The 18,247-nt window shown below is 35.4% G+C and overlaps 2 protein-coding genes across 20 annotated transcripts in view; one reads left to right on the plus strand and one right to left on the minus strand.

Moving 5' to 3' along the window:
* The window catches only part of LOC125666234 (uncharacterized), a 249,059-nt gene that overhangs the window by 194,621 nt on the left and 36,191 nt on the right, over positions 1-18,247 (plus strand). For 4 of the 19 annotated variants that reach the window (XM_056151490.1, XM_056151483.1, XM_056151492.1 and 1 more), the window contains exon 1: positions 8,984-9,224. The exons of 6 other annotated variants lie outside the window; for them this stretch is intronic. The gene's annotated coding sequence lies outside the window, so the exon portion shown is untranslated. Of the gene's footprint in view, positions 1-8,983; positions 9,225-12,835; positions 15,796-18,247 lie in introns of those variants that run through there. 9 more of the 19 variants (XM_056151478.1, XM_056151486.1, XM_056151480.1 and 6 more) reach the window with 6 other exon arrangements.
* Positions 493-2,693, minus strand: LOC125677991 (splicing factor 3A subunit 2-like). The gene is made up of 2 exons (XM_056150964.1): positions 1,834-2,693; positions 493-628 (listed from the first exon to the last, which is right to left on the minus strand). Exons 1-2 carry the CDS (start codon positions 2,691-2,693, stop codon positions 493-495), a joined length of 996 nt encoding a protein of 331 aa, XP_056006939.1.

The following is an 18,247-nucleotide window of genomic DNA, read 5'->3' on the forward strand; positions in this document are numbered from 1 at the left end:
AAGGGGACAAGGATTAATGTTTTATTTCAAATCTTGGTTAAATTTAATTATATTTACACTACAACTCGCTATTATTATTTAAAACAGAAGGTTGGGAACCAGCCTATAGATCGAACATTAAACCTGACCAAGGTTCCCTGTAACAATAGCGGAGAGAGAACGTGTGGGGCTAGTCCCCGCCGTCATCCTCTATTGCTACATGTACGTTAACGACAATGCAGGTCGAACTGTGCAATGTATCAAAGCTGATTGGAATAAAAATTTATTTTCAAAATATTGAATCGTACATGAAGAAACAAAAACCAACCCAGATTTCTACAGAAAGATTAAACATACGGATTCGATATACACGTACATGTTTTTAACATTAACCAGGTGCAGACCGAAAACAAATTCAAATGGGAGGGGGGTGAACCAGAGGATTGAGTAGTTGATATCATAATACATGTATGCATTTTGTACATTTTTATCGTCTTCATGGGGTTTTATAGGTTAATCAGGGGCGGATCCAGGAATTGTGGTTGTGGGGGACGCCTCATAAAGTGGCGTCCCCCCACTTTGAAAATTATAGTGGGAGGTGCCTTTCCCATTAAATCCACCACTGTTGCCAAACAAAAGCAAAAAACACCTAAGAAAGAAATTTAAAATGACAAACGAGTTTACAGCATTTATTGCTGAGGGATGCGATCATATGTGGAATGTCTGACAAAAACACTGAATTCACATAGCTTTCATCGACACCCCCTACTTCTCAAAACTGATGATTGTTGAAAATAAGAAAAAACTAAGCATGAAAATCGATGCCCCATGGCATAAATTACAGAGCCCCCCCCCCCCTCACCTTTTCTCTAAATTTTTATTCGACAATCAATGTATACAGCGATGATGTTCCGCCCAACATTGATACTTTACCCTGACATATATATCTATCTTTCTCTTGCACTTTACTTAAAACTAAAAATAGAGATATGTACGTATTATCACATCCGTACACCTAAATTCGTCAAGATATAATGCACATGCATTGGTTGCGCATAAAATGTCGGGCACCTGTAAAATGCGAAACGAAACGAAATCTACCGAAACAAAACGAATCTGGCTGAAACGAAACAAAAGGAAATCTACAGAAACAGAAGGAAACGAAACTGTTAAACCGAACCCCTTAATTGCAATAAAAATGGTATGGACGAGCAAACAAAAGTTATCACATATATATATTACCAATATCGTGGGGTTGACTGATACATTTTTGAGCGGTCCATCGGTGACCATCATACATTGTTTGAAGAAACTGGTGTCTGAGAAAGTTGAAAAGCTGGAAGACTTGTACATGTAGCATCTTATTTTATCTTTAACTGCTTAGATGCGAATACTTTCAATTATGAAAAGATTATATGGTACCAATTTATCGGGGCGGATCCATTAATTTAGGCTAGGGACGCAAATTCATAAAACAGGGATCGGGAGTGACTTAAGGCCCCAAGTGGGTCCAGGCAATTATATCGCTAGAGTTCAAATTTACTATTAAAGAGTACATTTGTAATTTGAACCCAAGTGATACAACTGGCCGTGGGTCCTGGGGGCGAAGCCCGCGGAAGCTCGTAGATTTTACGGATTTCATAGGGCTTGAAATATGTCTCCTATGTAGTCATTTTTACTATTTTCAGTCATTTCTAATGATATGAAATTTAGAAATGACACAAATTTGAAGGGTTTAAAAAATGAAAGTACATGTAACTCAATAAAGTAAAATATCTTGTTTCGTTTTTTTTTTCTGAACAAGAGAATATGATTTATCTTAAATTGGAAAATGATAGGGGAGCCTCCGGGTACATCCCCTTAAATGATAGGGGAGCCTCCGGGTACATCCCTTTAAATGATAGGGGAGCCTCCGGGTACGTCCCTTTAAATGATTGGGGAGCCTCCGGGTACATCCCTTTAAATGATAGGGGAGCCTCCGGGTACATCCCTTTAAATGATTGGGGAGCCTCCGGGTACATCCCTTTAAATGATTGGGGAGCCTCCGGGTACATCCCTTTAAATGATTGGGGAACCTCCGGGTACATCCCTTTAAATGATTGGGGAGCCTCCGGGTACATCCCTTTAAATGATTGGGGAGCCTCCGGGTACATCCCTTTAAATGATAGGGGAACCTCCGGGTACATCCCTTTAAATGATAGGGGAGCCTCCGGGTACATCCCTTTAAATGATATGGGAGCCTCCGGGTACATCCCTTTAAATGATTGGGGAACCTCCGGGTACATCCCTTTAAATGATAAGGGAGCATCCGGGTACATCCCTTTAAATGATAGGGGAGCCTCCGGGTACATCCCTTTAAATGATTGGGGAGCCTCCGGGTACATCCCTTTAAATGATATGGGAGCCTCCGGGTACATCCCTTTAAATGATAGGGGAGCCTCCGGGTACATCCCTTTAAATGATAGGGGAGCCTCCGGGTACATCCCTTTAAATGATTGGGGAGCCTCCGGGTACGTCCCTTTAAATGATAGGGGAGCCTCCGTGTACATCCCTTTAAATGATTGGGGAGCCTCCGGGTACACCCCTTTAAATGATAGGGGAGCCTCCGGGTACGTCCCTTTAAATGATAGAGGAGCCTCCGGGTACATCCCTTTAAATGATTGGGGAGCCTCCGGGTACGTCCCTTTAAATGAAAGGGGAGCCTCCGGGTACATCCCTTTAAATCCGCCAGTGATTATCTGATTACAACTGGGTTAGAAATTATTATTGATATGCAGTAAGTCTAGAGACAACTCTATGTATTTGGGGTGTTGCTAAAACAGACAACGGAACGGAACACGGAACATATTTTATGTAAGAATATATTGAAAATAGGTCAGTATTTGTAAAACCAAAGACCCTATCAACAAGGAAAGCAGAACATACAGAGAGAACGGGACGTCATGCTCAGAATCCAACGTTTCATATACTTCATACAAATGTATATATGTGTTTGATTGATTGATACGATATTATTTAAAGTCAATCTCTAAAAACTTTCACTCAGATGGAGACGTTGCCATTGCCGGTGAAGGGCTGTACACTTTTCTCCTATTTTCGGCGCTTACTTTATTTGAGCAGGGAGGGATCTTTATTGTGCCACACCTGCTATGACACGGGAGCTCGGCTTTCGCGGTCTCATCCGATGAACGGCCCCATTTAGTCGTCTCTTACGACACGCAAGGGGTACCGAGGATCTATTCTAACCCGAATCCCCAAGGGAACATGTGTGTTTGAAGACCACCGTAATCTATTATGAGAAAAATATAGTAAACAAGTGTATTTGTGTGCCTTACCCCTCCTGTATTTGCCATTACTATTTTTACCCCCTCCCTCTCCCACCGAGTGTGATAGTATGTTGTAAAAAACAAATATACTACAAAGAACTTGAATTATAATTCAACTTTTCAAATTTTCTTACGTTCTACTGGCCACCATAAATGACGATTTTATAAACTCAACCAATGGAGAGATTTCCAACCCACCCCGTTCCCCAGCCCATGGGAACAACATTGAAAAATACGAAAAATCATGCATAGCAATGTTCTCAACAATTTTCCCTTAAAGCAATTTTAAATCGGACTTGCAGTTGCTCGGACTTTACATTTCTTTGCAGTCATTTTACTTTTCATTTAACTACAGAAAAATCCCTTAAATGACACCTATAATTACAATAAGATATAGTAAATGCTTATATTGGCCCTATGAATTGAGAACAGCAACGTGCTCCCTTGTATTCAAGGGGAAATAACTCGTGCTGCATTTTGAGAAAATGTTTCCCATTTAGAGGACTTCCAAATGTAAGACATTTTACCACGTGACTTTACGGAAACTGCTAAGATCAGAAATTTTCACGTGCTCTAGTTTTATAAGTTTAGAATAAGCAAGTGATTACAGTACAATAATGTTACTTTTCACTCAAAGTCAATAAAAGCGTGCAATCGATGTCGCCGGCACTTTATTAGAAAATAAGCTATATCAAATCATATATACTGTGTGCTCTACATTCATTGACCCATAGCCTCCCTAGGCGTGGTACACTTTTTATTTCCCCTTTACTTATAAACTTTTACAAACAAAACCGAAGTGAATAAAACAAAATTCTTTAATCTTTTTCAACTGAATTCATTGATGCAATAGTTGCACCCAATTTTATATTCACCCCGGGGTTAAGTTGTCTCGAGTAAAGTAACAAGTAATAACAGCATATTCAAATTAATGTATGATTCTTCTAAGCGTCGCAGATTTTTATGCTTCGTTCGCACGAAGAATTTGATTCGCATTAAACGTAATTAATGCGAATTAAATCTGAACCACGTCCACAGAGAGATTCTAATGTGTATTACTTTACTTCGAATTAAAATCTATGTCGTGATTTAATGCGCATTAGATTTATTTCGCATTAGCTCCGTGTGAACGCTAAGACGTCGTGCACGCTGTTGGTGTAAAAACGTATTTCATAGCATTACGGTAGTATATACGCTGTTTTATATTAATAAAAACACTTTACTCTACGAAAGTTGAACATCATTTTCACAATTTTACGTTCTATCCATTGGATATCAATACATCTGATCAAAATGCGAATCATTAAATTGTATTAGCTTGGATATTCTGAAATTGACGTAAATATTGCATGTAGACAGGTAATGACGGTGTCGCACACACTTTACCAAAATGTTAATAGCTTTCCTAAAACTAGTGATACAAACATAAAATTTTGTAGAATAATTTAGATGGTAATGTTGATAATATAACTTATTAAAATTATGATGTCACCTAATATGTACGCTGTAGACGATGATCTACAATGCAAGAATGGATGTGTAGATAAGCCTTAACGTTAGGAAAATAAACCATGTCAATGACACATTTTGTAAGTACATTGAATATTTGAGAGAATTCTGAATTATTTATTTAAAATTTGAATTAATATTTGGATACGTGATTTTAATATGAAAATAAATATACTTAAGAAACGGTGAATATTGTATTATAGGTGTTTGATATGTGGATTATTCATTGCGGTTATGCTCATTAGACTATGTGTCACAACGTCTTAAGTCACAATTTGAAATTGTCTGTTAATAGAGTTTTTGGGTTATATTGAGTTAACGGTCTGTGTTAAATAAAAACGATTTTAGAAATAGGTTTTTATATTTTTTTAAACATATTATTGACCAAACTTTTAACATGACATGTAGATTATTGTAAAAGTTAAAATGGTATGGAATGTATAGCTATGTGTCACAATGATAATTTGACGTTCAAAACGTCACAAATAAGTAAGATATTTATTGAATTGAAGTTATTTAAGAATGCAATTTTAGTAATGTGCACCATTTGAATATCATTTACGGAATGTGCAAATGAAAATGTCATCGTAACAACAAATTTGAGTTTGAAACAATCTACGGAGTCAACACTGAATGTCACACCTTGCTGTAATCGTATTGAATAACTGTTTCAAAATCAATCATCCGTATAGATTGATTTTAGCAAAAATTAAGAAATTAAGAAATTTTATGATTTTTAATGAATGTGCATCTCTTGAAAAAGTGTTTTCTTTAATTTAAGATATATGCAGTCTAATAATTACAAAATTCCAACAAAAAGCAAATGTCACAGACGTAAAAACATGACCGTTTTGACGTTACGATGAACATGTTGCTTGTAATTACATCCCAATACACGTATATCAAAAGAAATATCGGTTCTATAACTACACAATGCAGCATTGTTGTGATAGAGTTAATACATATTATACAACATAATAATATTTAACATGAAATTTAAAAATATATTTGAATTTAGATAAATTCAAAATTTTTTATAATGCATTGGTTATGTATACAAGTATATTTTCGTGCTATATTTTCATAATACAAGAGACACAATGACATGCACAATGACAGCGTCTGATCGGATACGAATGAGTAAAGAGTAAAGAATAAATAAGGGAGGGGGATGCAACAAACAAAATATACATGTAAGAAAATAAAAGAGGACCTAATACAGATCCTTTGAGGGATTCTAGCATGTAAGTTTGAATTATCAAACGTGTTTTTATGCAATATACCATTTCATTTCTGTTTAGATAACTTTAGAACAGTTTTAGCAATTTATCACTAACTCTAAATTTGTATCTTAATAAGAAACCCCTTATACCATGCATGATTAAATGCCTTTGACAAATCACCATAAACCATGTACATGTAGCAATGTTTCCTTTTAGCTTCTACAAATTGAATCCTAATTGCTCGGTTAACTTAGGAATGGACCGGGGTAACTATTTATTTAAGGCCCACGATATCAAGCTGCATAGACAATTTTCGTTCATGCTAATCATATGAAATCAACAAGTAGGGAGCATCATTCTAGTCCGGAGGCGGATTTGTTCGTGGAAAATACTTTGTTCAATGCTGGTGTTGTATCATAGAATTTCCCCCTGCATATACTTTCCACGGGCCCGGAATAGACATCCCCTCCCGGAAAGATGGGCCTGGTTGAGAATTCCCCCCTTAGGAAGAATTAACCCAGACCCACCCACCCCCACCCCCGCCTAGGAAAAACCGCCACGGTATAGAATTTCCCCCTAAATGACAGGTACGCTTTTTCCCCTTCTTACATTTTAGTTATGTGTCCGTTTCCAGTTCTGTTACTAGAATTCTCTTGCTTATCTAGACCCAGGAATTCTTATCATTTTTTTTTTAAATTTTGAGCAGGGTCTTGTGTATCACAATCATCATCTTGTGTTTGTTTCTTTTAAAGGAAATTATTCAAATCGTGTAATGGTATATCAAAATTCATTCATGCATCTCAAGTATTTGCTGTTATCTACCAGTATCTAACATCTGAAATAGTGAATTTTGGAAGATGTCAATGCCTTTTTAATTTAAAATTTCGAATTTAAATAAACGATTACTTTTATTTATACAGTGCATCTAATTTACTTTTTAGATATTTTAATTGTATATCTTTTATTCGAGTTTTTACGAAAATCCCTAATGATATTGACTATCGTTAAATTCTTTTTGGAAGCATATTGTATTTACTATACCCAATTCAAAGTTTTCGGGTAAACCCAACTTCAACATCTAAAAAAATCATTTATTTTATGAATATCGTAATATTAATGAGCGCATATATATCTATTTCATTAAACTATAACAATTTAACAGCGCATATTTGTTTCTTTTTTAACGTTTTATTTTGAAGCTAATGCGCATTAAATGTAGACGAATGTGGGTCACATGCATCATACCGTCACGGGTCAGTTATATATATTAATGTTAGATTTGTGCGGAAAACAAACGAAATGATAATAATCACTAAAGAAAACATGGCATTAGATAATGTCAGACGTAAATGTGTGCTCTGCATACTAAGTAATACATATGGAAGGAACTGCTGTCAAATACGATAAAGCGTTTTCAAATAAGGTTATGATTTACTTTTTTTTTTACACTTTAACAAATTTGCCACTCATAGTTAAATTGTTTTATGCAAGGTGAAGATAACGAACAGTGATCAATCTCATAACTCCTATAAGCAATACAAAATAGATAGTTGGGCAAACACGGACCCCCGGGACACACCAGAGGTGGGATCAGGTGCCTAGGAGGAGTAACCATCCCCTGTTGACCGGTCACACCTGCCGTGAACCCTATATCCTGATCAGGTAAACGGAATTATCCGCAGTCAAAATCAGTGTGATAAGAATATATGACATCATAGTAGATTTATAATACGTATTAGCAATTAAAAATTACGTCACAATGATAGGCAGCGGAATGATGAAAAAGCGGTTGCGAGGTTTTTCAAACTGGGCTCATTGTTTATAATGAATGCTGGTCGCCGGAGGAAATAACACTATAAAGATTTCCCGTATCCTGTTGGTAAAACGCCAACACAGTCATCACCCCTCATAATTGCAGTTAGGATGTCTAATTGTTCGTCCTTCAGTCTCTCTACTTCAAATTTGTCTTTCACTCGCTCAAATGCCGCTGCAATGCTTGATCTAGACGCCATTTTTAAATATCCATCAACAACGCGGAGAAACGAATTTTGTGATTGGTTGATTTTTTTTTTTTACCCTTTATGTAAATTACTCAGGTGACTGAACACGACTCTTTGTGGGTCGTTGTTAGATCTTTGTGTAGCGATTGCATGAGCGGATCAAATATCTAATTTTAATTAGATTGTGGGTGGGTAGGAGTTACTTTGTTCCTTGGAAAACCAGAATCATAAGATGTGAGGTATAGAGAACATTTAAGCGTTCAGGGCTGATGGCACATTATTTAGAAATGTCAGGATATCTTGAGTGCGCTGTGGTATACTTATGATAATCAACAAAGCTTAAACACTCTTTCTTTTTATGACAATTTTCTGGGTCCCTTGAATGCGTTTCTCAGCTCGTCATTCGCAGTTAATAAATAGCATGTACATTTGAATATCGATAAATTTAACTTAATTAAATATTAAAACGAGCAGTGCATTGTGAAAGTGTCCAACAAATGTAGAAAGAATAAGATTTGCTAAAGAGTATACAATACTATTATAATAAACATAATGATCGGTTTTGGTGTTTTTACCGAAGCATTCTGTATATTTATTTCGGTCCAATTTCTCTAGTTGGAGTTGATCCCTTTAAATTGTAAAAGTCAGCCGTCGATTGTAAAAGTCAACCTCTTAGTAAAACTCCTATGACACTTCTGTTGCCAATTGTGAAGAATCGACAACAACATATATTGTTTTCCCCCAAAACCATTCGATACAGGCAAAGTCGTAAGCAAAACACCCATGATAATTTCTGACTAATTCAAAACTGCATAAATTTTCATGTTTATAAAATCTAAATGTGGCGTTTAAATGAAATGTCGATAGGCACACAGAAGCTTCAGTCGGTTACATGACACAGTTGTACACCTGGTTGCGGATCAATGATCTTTAAAAGACCTACTTTAAGACTATACCCAAGCAGCCGCCATTAGTGTGAACCTGAGGAATGCGGAAGAAACATTGAAAAGTTTGTACAAGACACTCTTTACGGGTAAATTATAAAATGGATATATCACAAGGACGCTGAGTTCTCCATTATTTAAAAAACAAAGCATTCAATTAGTGGTACAAGTGATAAGGTGGAGCCATTCAACGATCTGACTGCAAATGGCTGTTCTTCAAAATACCCCCTGACCTGCAAAAGGGTAAGTTACCTGGTAAATATAAATCCTGGGGCGCTGTGTTTTATTTTTTATATTGAAATACACTATATTATAACTTATGTAACGTGTTTTTATTAATATAAAACAACGTGAATACTAGCGTAATGATTTAGTACGTTTTGACACCGTGACCAACAACATGCATGACGTCACAGTGTATACAGATACATAAGTCTAGTTCATGTACCCACGCGTCATGTACATAATTAGTATTCGTTTAATGTAGATCAAATCAATGCGATTTAATCCAAATGTAGATGATAGAAACCAAATGCTGAATGGTAAAACTGGATGAATATGGTTGCTCTACAACCGTTAAATTTATATATCAGGGGCGGATCCAGGAATTGCGGTTAGGGGATGCAACTTTTTGATACAGGAGGTCTGGGGACCGACGAGGCCAATTTCCTACAAGCTCCTAAAGTTTTTATAGATTTTATAGGGCAAGAAATATGTCTCCTATGCACTCATGTAAACTTATCATTCTCTATCATTTTTGATAAGGTGAAATCAATAAAATGGTGCAAATTTTAAGAAGATTTGGAAAAGTAAAAAAAAAAAAAAAAAAAAAAAAAAAAAGCATGCAAGTTTCCCTAATAAAAGTAATTCAATAGATTAAAAGATTTTGTCTTTTTATCTTTCCGAGAGTCACGGGCACTTGTTTCTGTAGATAACTTATGACCTCTGAGGTCGTATTTACCGAAACAAGTGCCTGTGCTGAGAGTGAGTGAAATTATTTATTCTTCTATCGTTCACTATTTTTCTAAACAAGAAATCACGGTTTTACCTTAAATTTGAAAAAAAAAAAATCAGGGGGCGGCTGAGTTAAACTTCGCATTCTTACACCTTTAATTTGCTTAATTACGTCTCATGCAAAGTCGGACGAAAAGAATTTTCATAATGCCAAGGGTTTGTGATTACGCACCCTCCCTATTTATGTGGCGGGTACGCGATCACAAAACCTTGACATTGTGAGAATGGAGGAAAAGTAAAATTGATGTGCAAGTCCTTATTTGTGAATAAACACCATTTTTTTTCCTGCGGAAATTGAGTTTTATTGACTTTATTATTATTATGGGCCGACCCCTTATATAAGTTTGTAGAAGTCGCCTGCGTTTTTGCGGGACTGCTGTTTGTTACCATGGAAATTAAATGTTCTAATAATGAATGATACGTTGGTATATTTAGGGCATGCATTTTTTTTTTTTTTTACTTCTTATTTTGGGAAATATCATGTCGTTCACACGAGATAATTATCTCGTTCGCGTGACTTATTTTCTTGTTTACACGACTTATTATATCGTGCGAACGACATAATTTCCTTAATTTTTTAAAACTTTTATTGTGTGTAGTCAATTTTAAATACCAAACAGGATTGTATATTTCTTTAATATGAAATTCCACTGTGTCATCATGAAAACTCAAATGATAATAAAGAGGGTTTTAATTAGCAACATTCAGCTTTCTATAATTGTGTTTATAATTAGGTATTTACATATGTTTTGCAGTAGGTGCTATATGCTTTCTGGATGACTAATACCTTTTTTATGTTATCGTGTATCATTGGTTTAAATTCCTCAAAACCCAATGCCTCTACCAATACGTAGAAAGTCCTAACTTAGGGAATTTTACATTGTGGGGGGATTTCATATTCAAACAAGGTTAAGTTTAACCATGAGTAAGGTGTGCAAAAGTCCAAGCTAGACTCATTTTAAATTAGTTACCAAGTTTTATATTCCTGTTTTGGTGGCTTCCAAAATACATGTAATGAAATAAAGAAAATGTTTTTTTGTGTGAAATAATCTTATAAGGGACATACACTTTAACCAATCAATTGCTTAATCATGATATTCACCATGAAAGCGCAAGTGAATTCACGCACATCTTTTATGCAGAGAATGAATAATTTTAAGGATATTTCAAGTTGCCGAATTTACACTCTCATGCAATTTTTTTTTAACTTTGATGTCACCACCCTCGCTCAAAGAAATCAAAGAACGTATTTTTAATAGATATTGAGATATGTCCATGTAGTTTATTTCTTTTATTTTGCAAAAGTTCTTTGTTTTTCGAAGAAATAACTTGTTAATTCCACTTACACAAAGAGTACTATTAGAGGCACATGGTTGAAATTTACAACTTTCATCCATACTAAATACTGAAGTCAACTTCTGAATACCATAGACTTTGGTCAGTTAATTATATAGTAAGTGTAAAGTAAAAAAAAAAAAAATACAAAACTTATCTCGTGCAAAAAACATAATAAGTCGCGCGAACGAGATTTTATGTCGTGCCAACGAAATATCTGTTAAATACACATAATTTTCCTTAACGCCCCACCACTTTCAAACTAAATTTGATGAATGTTGAATATAATGAAAATCAGTGTGTGAAAATCAATGTCGGATCGCGTAAACTTACAGGAGTTTACCCCTTCCCCAAACTATTTAAATTTAGATCTTTTATCCTATAATCAATTTGATGCAGTAATAATGTTCGCGGAAAAAATTAAGTACCATATTCTGATATATCTCTTTCTTTCTGTCGCGCTCTCTTTCTAAAACCAAAGTCAAAGGGGCCTGTGTGTTGCAACATCAGTAGGCCCACCCCTCTAGATCAGCTGATGTAATGTACATGCGTTGTTGCACATATAACATCTGGTCGTCCAAAATATTGAACATTAATAATGAAGAATTGATGATATGCTAAAGATGTTTTGACCCTGATCTAAATAAATAGACGACTAATATTTACAGAATTTGTGACATCATGACCCAACGCAGCCTAAAAAACAAAAATCACACAATCAACATTTGAATAAAATCAGAGACTTAAAACATTTGACAGTCACATATTAGTTTTAATGAATTGAGGACCGCATCGTGTTGTGTGTCCTCTGTATTTAGGGGAAAGTAACTCCCGCTGCATTGTGAAACATGTATTCTATTTAGAGATTTTTTATTCAAATATAATATTTTTTACCATTTTAACGTGCAACGTCACGGAAAAGAAATTATATTTAGTCGATGTGAAGTACAAGTATATATCCTGTTTTTTGTTTCGATCGATCGGACATGCGTAAACTCTCTCTCTCTCTCTCTCTCTCTCTCTCTCTCTCTCTCTCTCTCTCCTGAATAGTGCAGGGCAGAGTCCCGGGGGACGATTATAGCAAATCAGGGCCCCCCTAAAGCATTTAAAAAGCTTTTTTTTAAACAAAATATATTTAATACTTGACCACAGTTTTTGTTTAAACATGATTTTAAGAATGAGTTAAGATACGTGACTTTCAAAAATGGACGCCGTGTGCAATCTTTACATAACACGTAATGTGACGGCGTAATGTAAATTAAATTACAGAATGTATCACAGACGATGACCATCAATTTAGTTGGCATCATATAACCACCTCTCAGCATCTGTAAGTTTATCTCTAATTTACATTAAGCCACCGTATAAGTTGTGCCTTTAAACTTAATGATTTGGAATTGTTGCAGTTTCACACACTCTCTCTTTCTCTCAATGACGCAATTTTTTCTATATTTGTTTTGGTCACAGAATAATGTGCAGCATGGACACGATTTAAGCTGAACATATTCAATTTTTTTTTTCATTTTTAATGTTTAGGATGCTTAACTACGGTATTTCTAATAGTCAGCAAAAATTTGAACGTCAGCTGTCGAAGTATATGGGGGATACAGAGCTCACAATTCATTGTTATGATTGATTGATTGTTTTGATGTTTTTCGCCACATTCAAATTTGTTTAATTATATAGTGGCGCCCAGTTTTTATCATGCAAACAAAGCTCGTGCCATGCTTTTGTTTACATGCAGGTTAAATATGCTAGCAACAGTTTCTTAGAGCTGATTTTTTTTTTTCCATTTTCAAGTTATATCTTAACACAATTGAATAGTTTCTAGTGTTTGGTACATCTCATTTTGTTTTCTATCAAGCAATCTATATGCAAGGTGAAGATAACGAACAGTGATCAATCTCATAACTCCTACAAGCAATACAAAATAGATAGTTGGGCAAACACGGACCCCTGGACATACCAGAGGTGGGATCAGGTGCCTAGGAGGAGTAACCATCCCCTGTTGACCGGTCACACCCGCCGTGAGCCCCATATCCTGATCAGGTATATGTAAACAAAAACATGACACGAGCCTTGTTTACATAACACAATATTGTGAGTGATGTATTTCACTTGTAATTCCACAGCTGATATTCAAATTTTGAATAATATAAATATTTCCAAGTTAGTTAAGCATTGTAAACACTAAAGATGAAAAAAATAAAAATTTTAAAAAATCAGCTCAAATTGTGGACACGCCCTTGAACGACCCCCCCCCCCCCCCCCCACTTAATTCATCCATTGGATCAACATTTTTCTAAATTTTACCAGCCCTTGTAGTGTAATTTTCTCGCGCTTAAGAACAGAATTCGTTGGAACACCTTTTCTGAAAATATTTAGTTGTTACACTTCCCCAAAAATTTCCGGCCCATAAATTTGGTGCCTACACAAATGCTTCTTCTTATTATTGATGATGCGTGGCTGTTTTACAACCCCCCCCCCCCTGTAGTGAGAATAGATGATCGGATCATAGGATCTAATTTTAATTAGATTGCAAACATGTGAAGAACACTTTGATATGGGGTTAGTCTTTGTTTGAAGGTAAAAATAAACAAACTATTGTGTAGGGTGTTGTTTTAAAATCTTAAAGACATGTGGTATCTATAATCGGGTTCGATGTTTGAGACAAAAATAAGCGATAAATCCATTGTCGAAGGGAATTTCGAGCCGTTGCTGCTGCGATTAGCGACATCACATCAAGGCACAGCAGTTGAGCAGACGACACGGCTGAGATTATAGGCCTAGTTGGCTTTGACAGTTTTTCTTTGTGTGTGTAATGCATGACTGCTAAACTCAAGACTGCCAGCAGAGACGAGGGAACTAAGACTACGAGTGAAAGTATCTAAACGTGGTAAAGTAAGAATATGTTGATTATCAAACGCAGGTCTCCTTTATTCAGAATTTCCTTTGATCACTTTAAGTATGCTTCCCGAGACGACATTACGCTTACCCCGGCAACGGGAACGCGTATATCTAGACCCTGGTAAAGTAAAGTAAATTTTATTTAAAGTCGGCACTATATACATTCAACATGTCAAACACAAGCTCTGTAGAGCCTTTTAACCGACTATCACATTCAAGTATATCAAGGACAAAGACACATAGCATGCATGTACACATATACACAGACATATCACAGATTAACAAAAGAATACAAAATAAAAGAAAACTTTCATGCAAGAATACACAAGAATATACAGATACGAAAGCATAAAACTACGAGGAAGAAATAAAATACTACAAGCAAGAGTATATGTATAAAAAGCATCATTAAATTTCAAACCAATTAGCTATGTTTGCTGTTTCAAGTAAAAGCTGTATATTATAAGAGTTTTTGAAAATAATTTAAATATAATTAAAATAATGATGGTAGTAAATTAATCATGTAAATATTTAAAATTACATTGCTGATGGAATTTACTAAAAAATAAATAAATAAGTAAAAATAGAAAAGAAAGGTCTATTGAGCCATGCAGACACACACATAAACGCTGCATAGATAAAAAGAACAGAAGCAACATATAAAGCCATATACAATGGACCTAAGATCTGCATGATTTACACTTACATGTGGGGCCAGACCAAGTGGAAATAAAACTTTTAAATTGATTTAAGGTGGTAAGATGCCTAGCTTCATTTGGCAAAGAGTTCCAGATCTTAGGAGCACTGTACCTAAAGGATTGCAACCCATACCTGGTTGTCCTGACACTGGGCACAATGGCAGTGTTTGTGTATCTAAAACTGTAAGAGTGATCTTTAAATGCAATGATGTCATGAAGAAACATAATACACTGTTTTTTATGTAATTATATGGTAATTACATAATGGTAATTATTTATGTATACAGTCGTTTGCCCAGTTCCGGATCATTACCAGTTCCGAATCACTTTATAATTATCATTAAAAATATTTAATTAATGAAATGATTTTACTTATAAAGGTAAATCACGTTTAAAATGATTACTGAGGGATACAAAACTATTGTAATTTTTATCCAACCCAGGTTTATTACTTGTCACACTTCTTTAATAGATGTTTTGCACACTCTAACGTCATGCTAGGTCAAAAGGTCATAGGGGAAAAAAATCTTACATACGGGTCCTTTGACAGTGTAGTGAAATTGGGTTTCTGGATTGGTATAGGGGCGAATTGCCAGGGGGCCTTGTTCCCTTTTACCGGAAACGGGGACCCCAAAATCTTTCTCTCGATTCCGGGAACTCAAGGTGTAAGTTGTGTATTTGGCCAGTGTGCATAATTGTCACCTTTATTGTTAATTTCTGCTGATTTGTTTATTACAATTGATTTAACCAAGTGATCAGGTGTTAGTGTCGATTTATCTCACTCCGGGGATCACTTTAACAGCGAACGACGATGGCTGCTCACCAACATTTTACGGTTGAGACATACTTTGTTTAAGCATGTAAGATGATAAAAATATAACATTCGTAAAAAATACGCTTTAAAGTTACCACTAAGAGTTGCAGATTAGAATGTTTCATTCACATTTGTTTAATTTGAGCTGGTGAAGTATAGGTTGTTTGTGTCTGCTCGCTACTTTCACTTGCGATGTTTTCTATCGAATTACAGTCATTAGCTCTCTAAAATTAACCCAGTGAAGTAGTACATTGCATAGAGAAGTGATAACAGTTCAATAATTTTATTGACAATCTGTCTTTTTTCTTTTAAAATGACAAAGTGGTTTGATTTATCGGCATACCCCCCTCCTCTTCTCTCTCTCTTCTGTGGTATGCAGTACTGAGTAGTAATTAAGTTTGAACCTATGAATTAAGTCACCCCTCACACAATTACGGATTTTGAAGTTTGGATTGAATTAAGTTTTACGAGTTGTTTGGTTGTTTTTTAAAGTGTCTATCAGCATCATTGTCGTGCCAATCATTTTCAATATTCGCACGACGGTCGCGCTTATATTAGAGCTCCTATCCGCACGATATTCTTTTCCCAATTATAAATTTCTTCTACTTGCCCATGAGACAGAGTGAGATATATATTTCATTTGTATGATTTTAAATCTTATAAGCTTCTGACAATTTAAAAAAAACAACGAGATGTCTACACAATTATTTAATTTATCTCTAACTTTGACAAATGACCAGTTCAAAGTTCACTTTTAGGTATAACTTATGTAGGCCTATATATATTATAGCTAGAAACTTTATTGCAAATAATAAGGATACTAATTATAAACCAGGCAATTTAGGTTCACCACCCAATACCCAACTGTTAGTCTATCCATTTTCAGCAGTCTGATTTAAACAACCGACTACTCTTTGCGAGTGTAAGGAGAAAGGGATATGTAAGACAAGTGTAAGGAAAAGGAGGGGGAATTTGACGATTCTAAGAAAGGAGGGTTTGTATTAGACGAATGTAAAGAGATGGAGGTATATTTGACGAGTGTAAGGAGAGAAGGGGGTTGGAAAAGCCCTGAATTATTCCTGACTTTCACTAACTATATAGACTACAAGTGATTTTCTAAATTTGTCGTCGTGCGTATAATCTCGCCCCCCCCCCTTTTTTTTTGTAAAATTTCCTTTTTAAAAATATTATCTGTATAGATCGTAGTAGTTGTCAATATTTATATTTTGTACCCCCCTCCCCTTGATAAGGGACGCTATGATGTGCCTGGATAATACTGCCGTGATTTGTTGTAATGCATTATAATCTATTTTCTTTGTAAAATTACCATTAATAATGAATACCCCCCTGTCCCTAAAAACATCACAATACAATGGGTCCAGTAGTGGGTAAAGGGGTAGACTCTATTATCGAAATTTTACATTTTTGTGCCATTCAGAATTAAGATTTTTAGTGTAAAAATGATTGTTTATTATGAAATGGAATCTTCAAACATGGGTATGAAAAGCAACTTTAGTGCCAATAAATAGTTTCTCATAGAATTTCTAGAAAGGAACTTTTCCATAAAAGATATGCTAAAGTAAACCTTTGGTCCTCTTTATCTATTATGTAAACAAATTCTATCATAATATAAGAGATGAATCATTAAAAACATTTTGGGGAAAAGCATACATCGTTGATTTGTCAAAAGGCTACGTCCATGGTTACGTCGTTTTTCCCCTATGACCTTTGACACGCATATATAATTAGGTAATTAAATATGGCGGCACCGAGTGTGCAAAACATCTATACATTAGGACTTCGACATCTTTGTCACTTACACGCTTGGGAAAAAAATCGCGGCTGGGGGAAAAGTTGTCTGTAGCTAAAAAAATAACCAAGTTTTCTGCACAAAAAATAAATGCATTTAATTGATATATCTTTCAGCTAATGCATCAATCAATATTTCTTCAGTGAATGCATTATTGTAGTTGAGATGTCTTACCGAAGAGACACCATCGGTTTATTCAATTCCGGATCAGTCGTGTCAACTACTGTCATATGCGACTTGTTGAACTTGGTTTTAAACTTTGAGCAATATCTCAGTTCACATTAAATGCACTGTTCGATTTATAGAAGTAGTGTCAGATATAATACGCACACATTTTTTTTCATAAACACATTACACTATTTTTTTTTCTGATTACCAAAATGGATACCCCCACTCCCCACCCCCCCACCCCCCCCCAACCCCCCACCCCCCACCCCCCGTAAATACATTACAATGAGAACATCAGGACAGTAAATATACTATGTATTGCATCTAGATTTACATCTTGAAATTGATATTTAAAAAGTATAGGCCTACTGTAGTCAATTCAATTTTAAGCATATTGATATACATGTATGACTGTATTTTTTCTTTCCAACTCCACAAGAAAATGCCGAAGGATTGTTATCCCGGGTATATATAAATGTAGTGGTCAGCTGGGTTCGATCGCCGGTGGCCAGATAGTTCA

Source organism: Ostrea edulis, chromosome 10 (genome assembly GCF_947568905.1).
Source record: "Ostrea edulis chromosome 10, xbOstEdul1.1, whole genome shotgun sequence".
Classification (NCBI taxonomy): domain Eukaryota; kingdom Metazoa; phylum Mollusca; class Bivalvia; order Ostreida; family Ostreidae; genus Ostrea; species Ostrea edulis.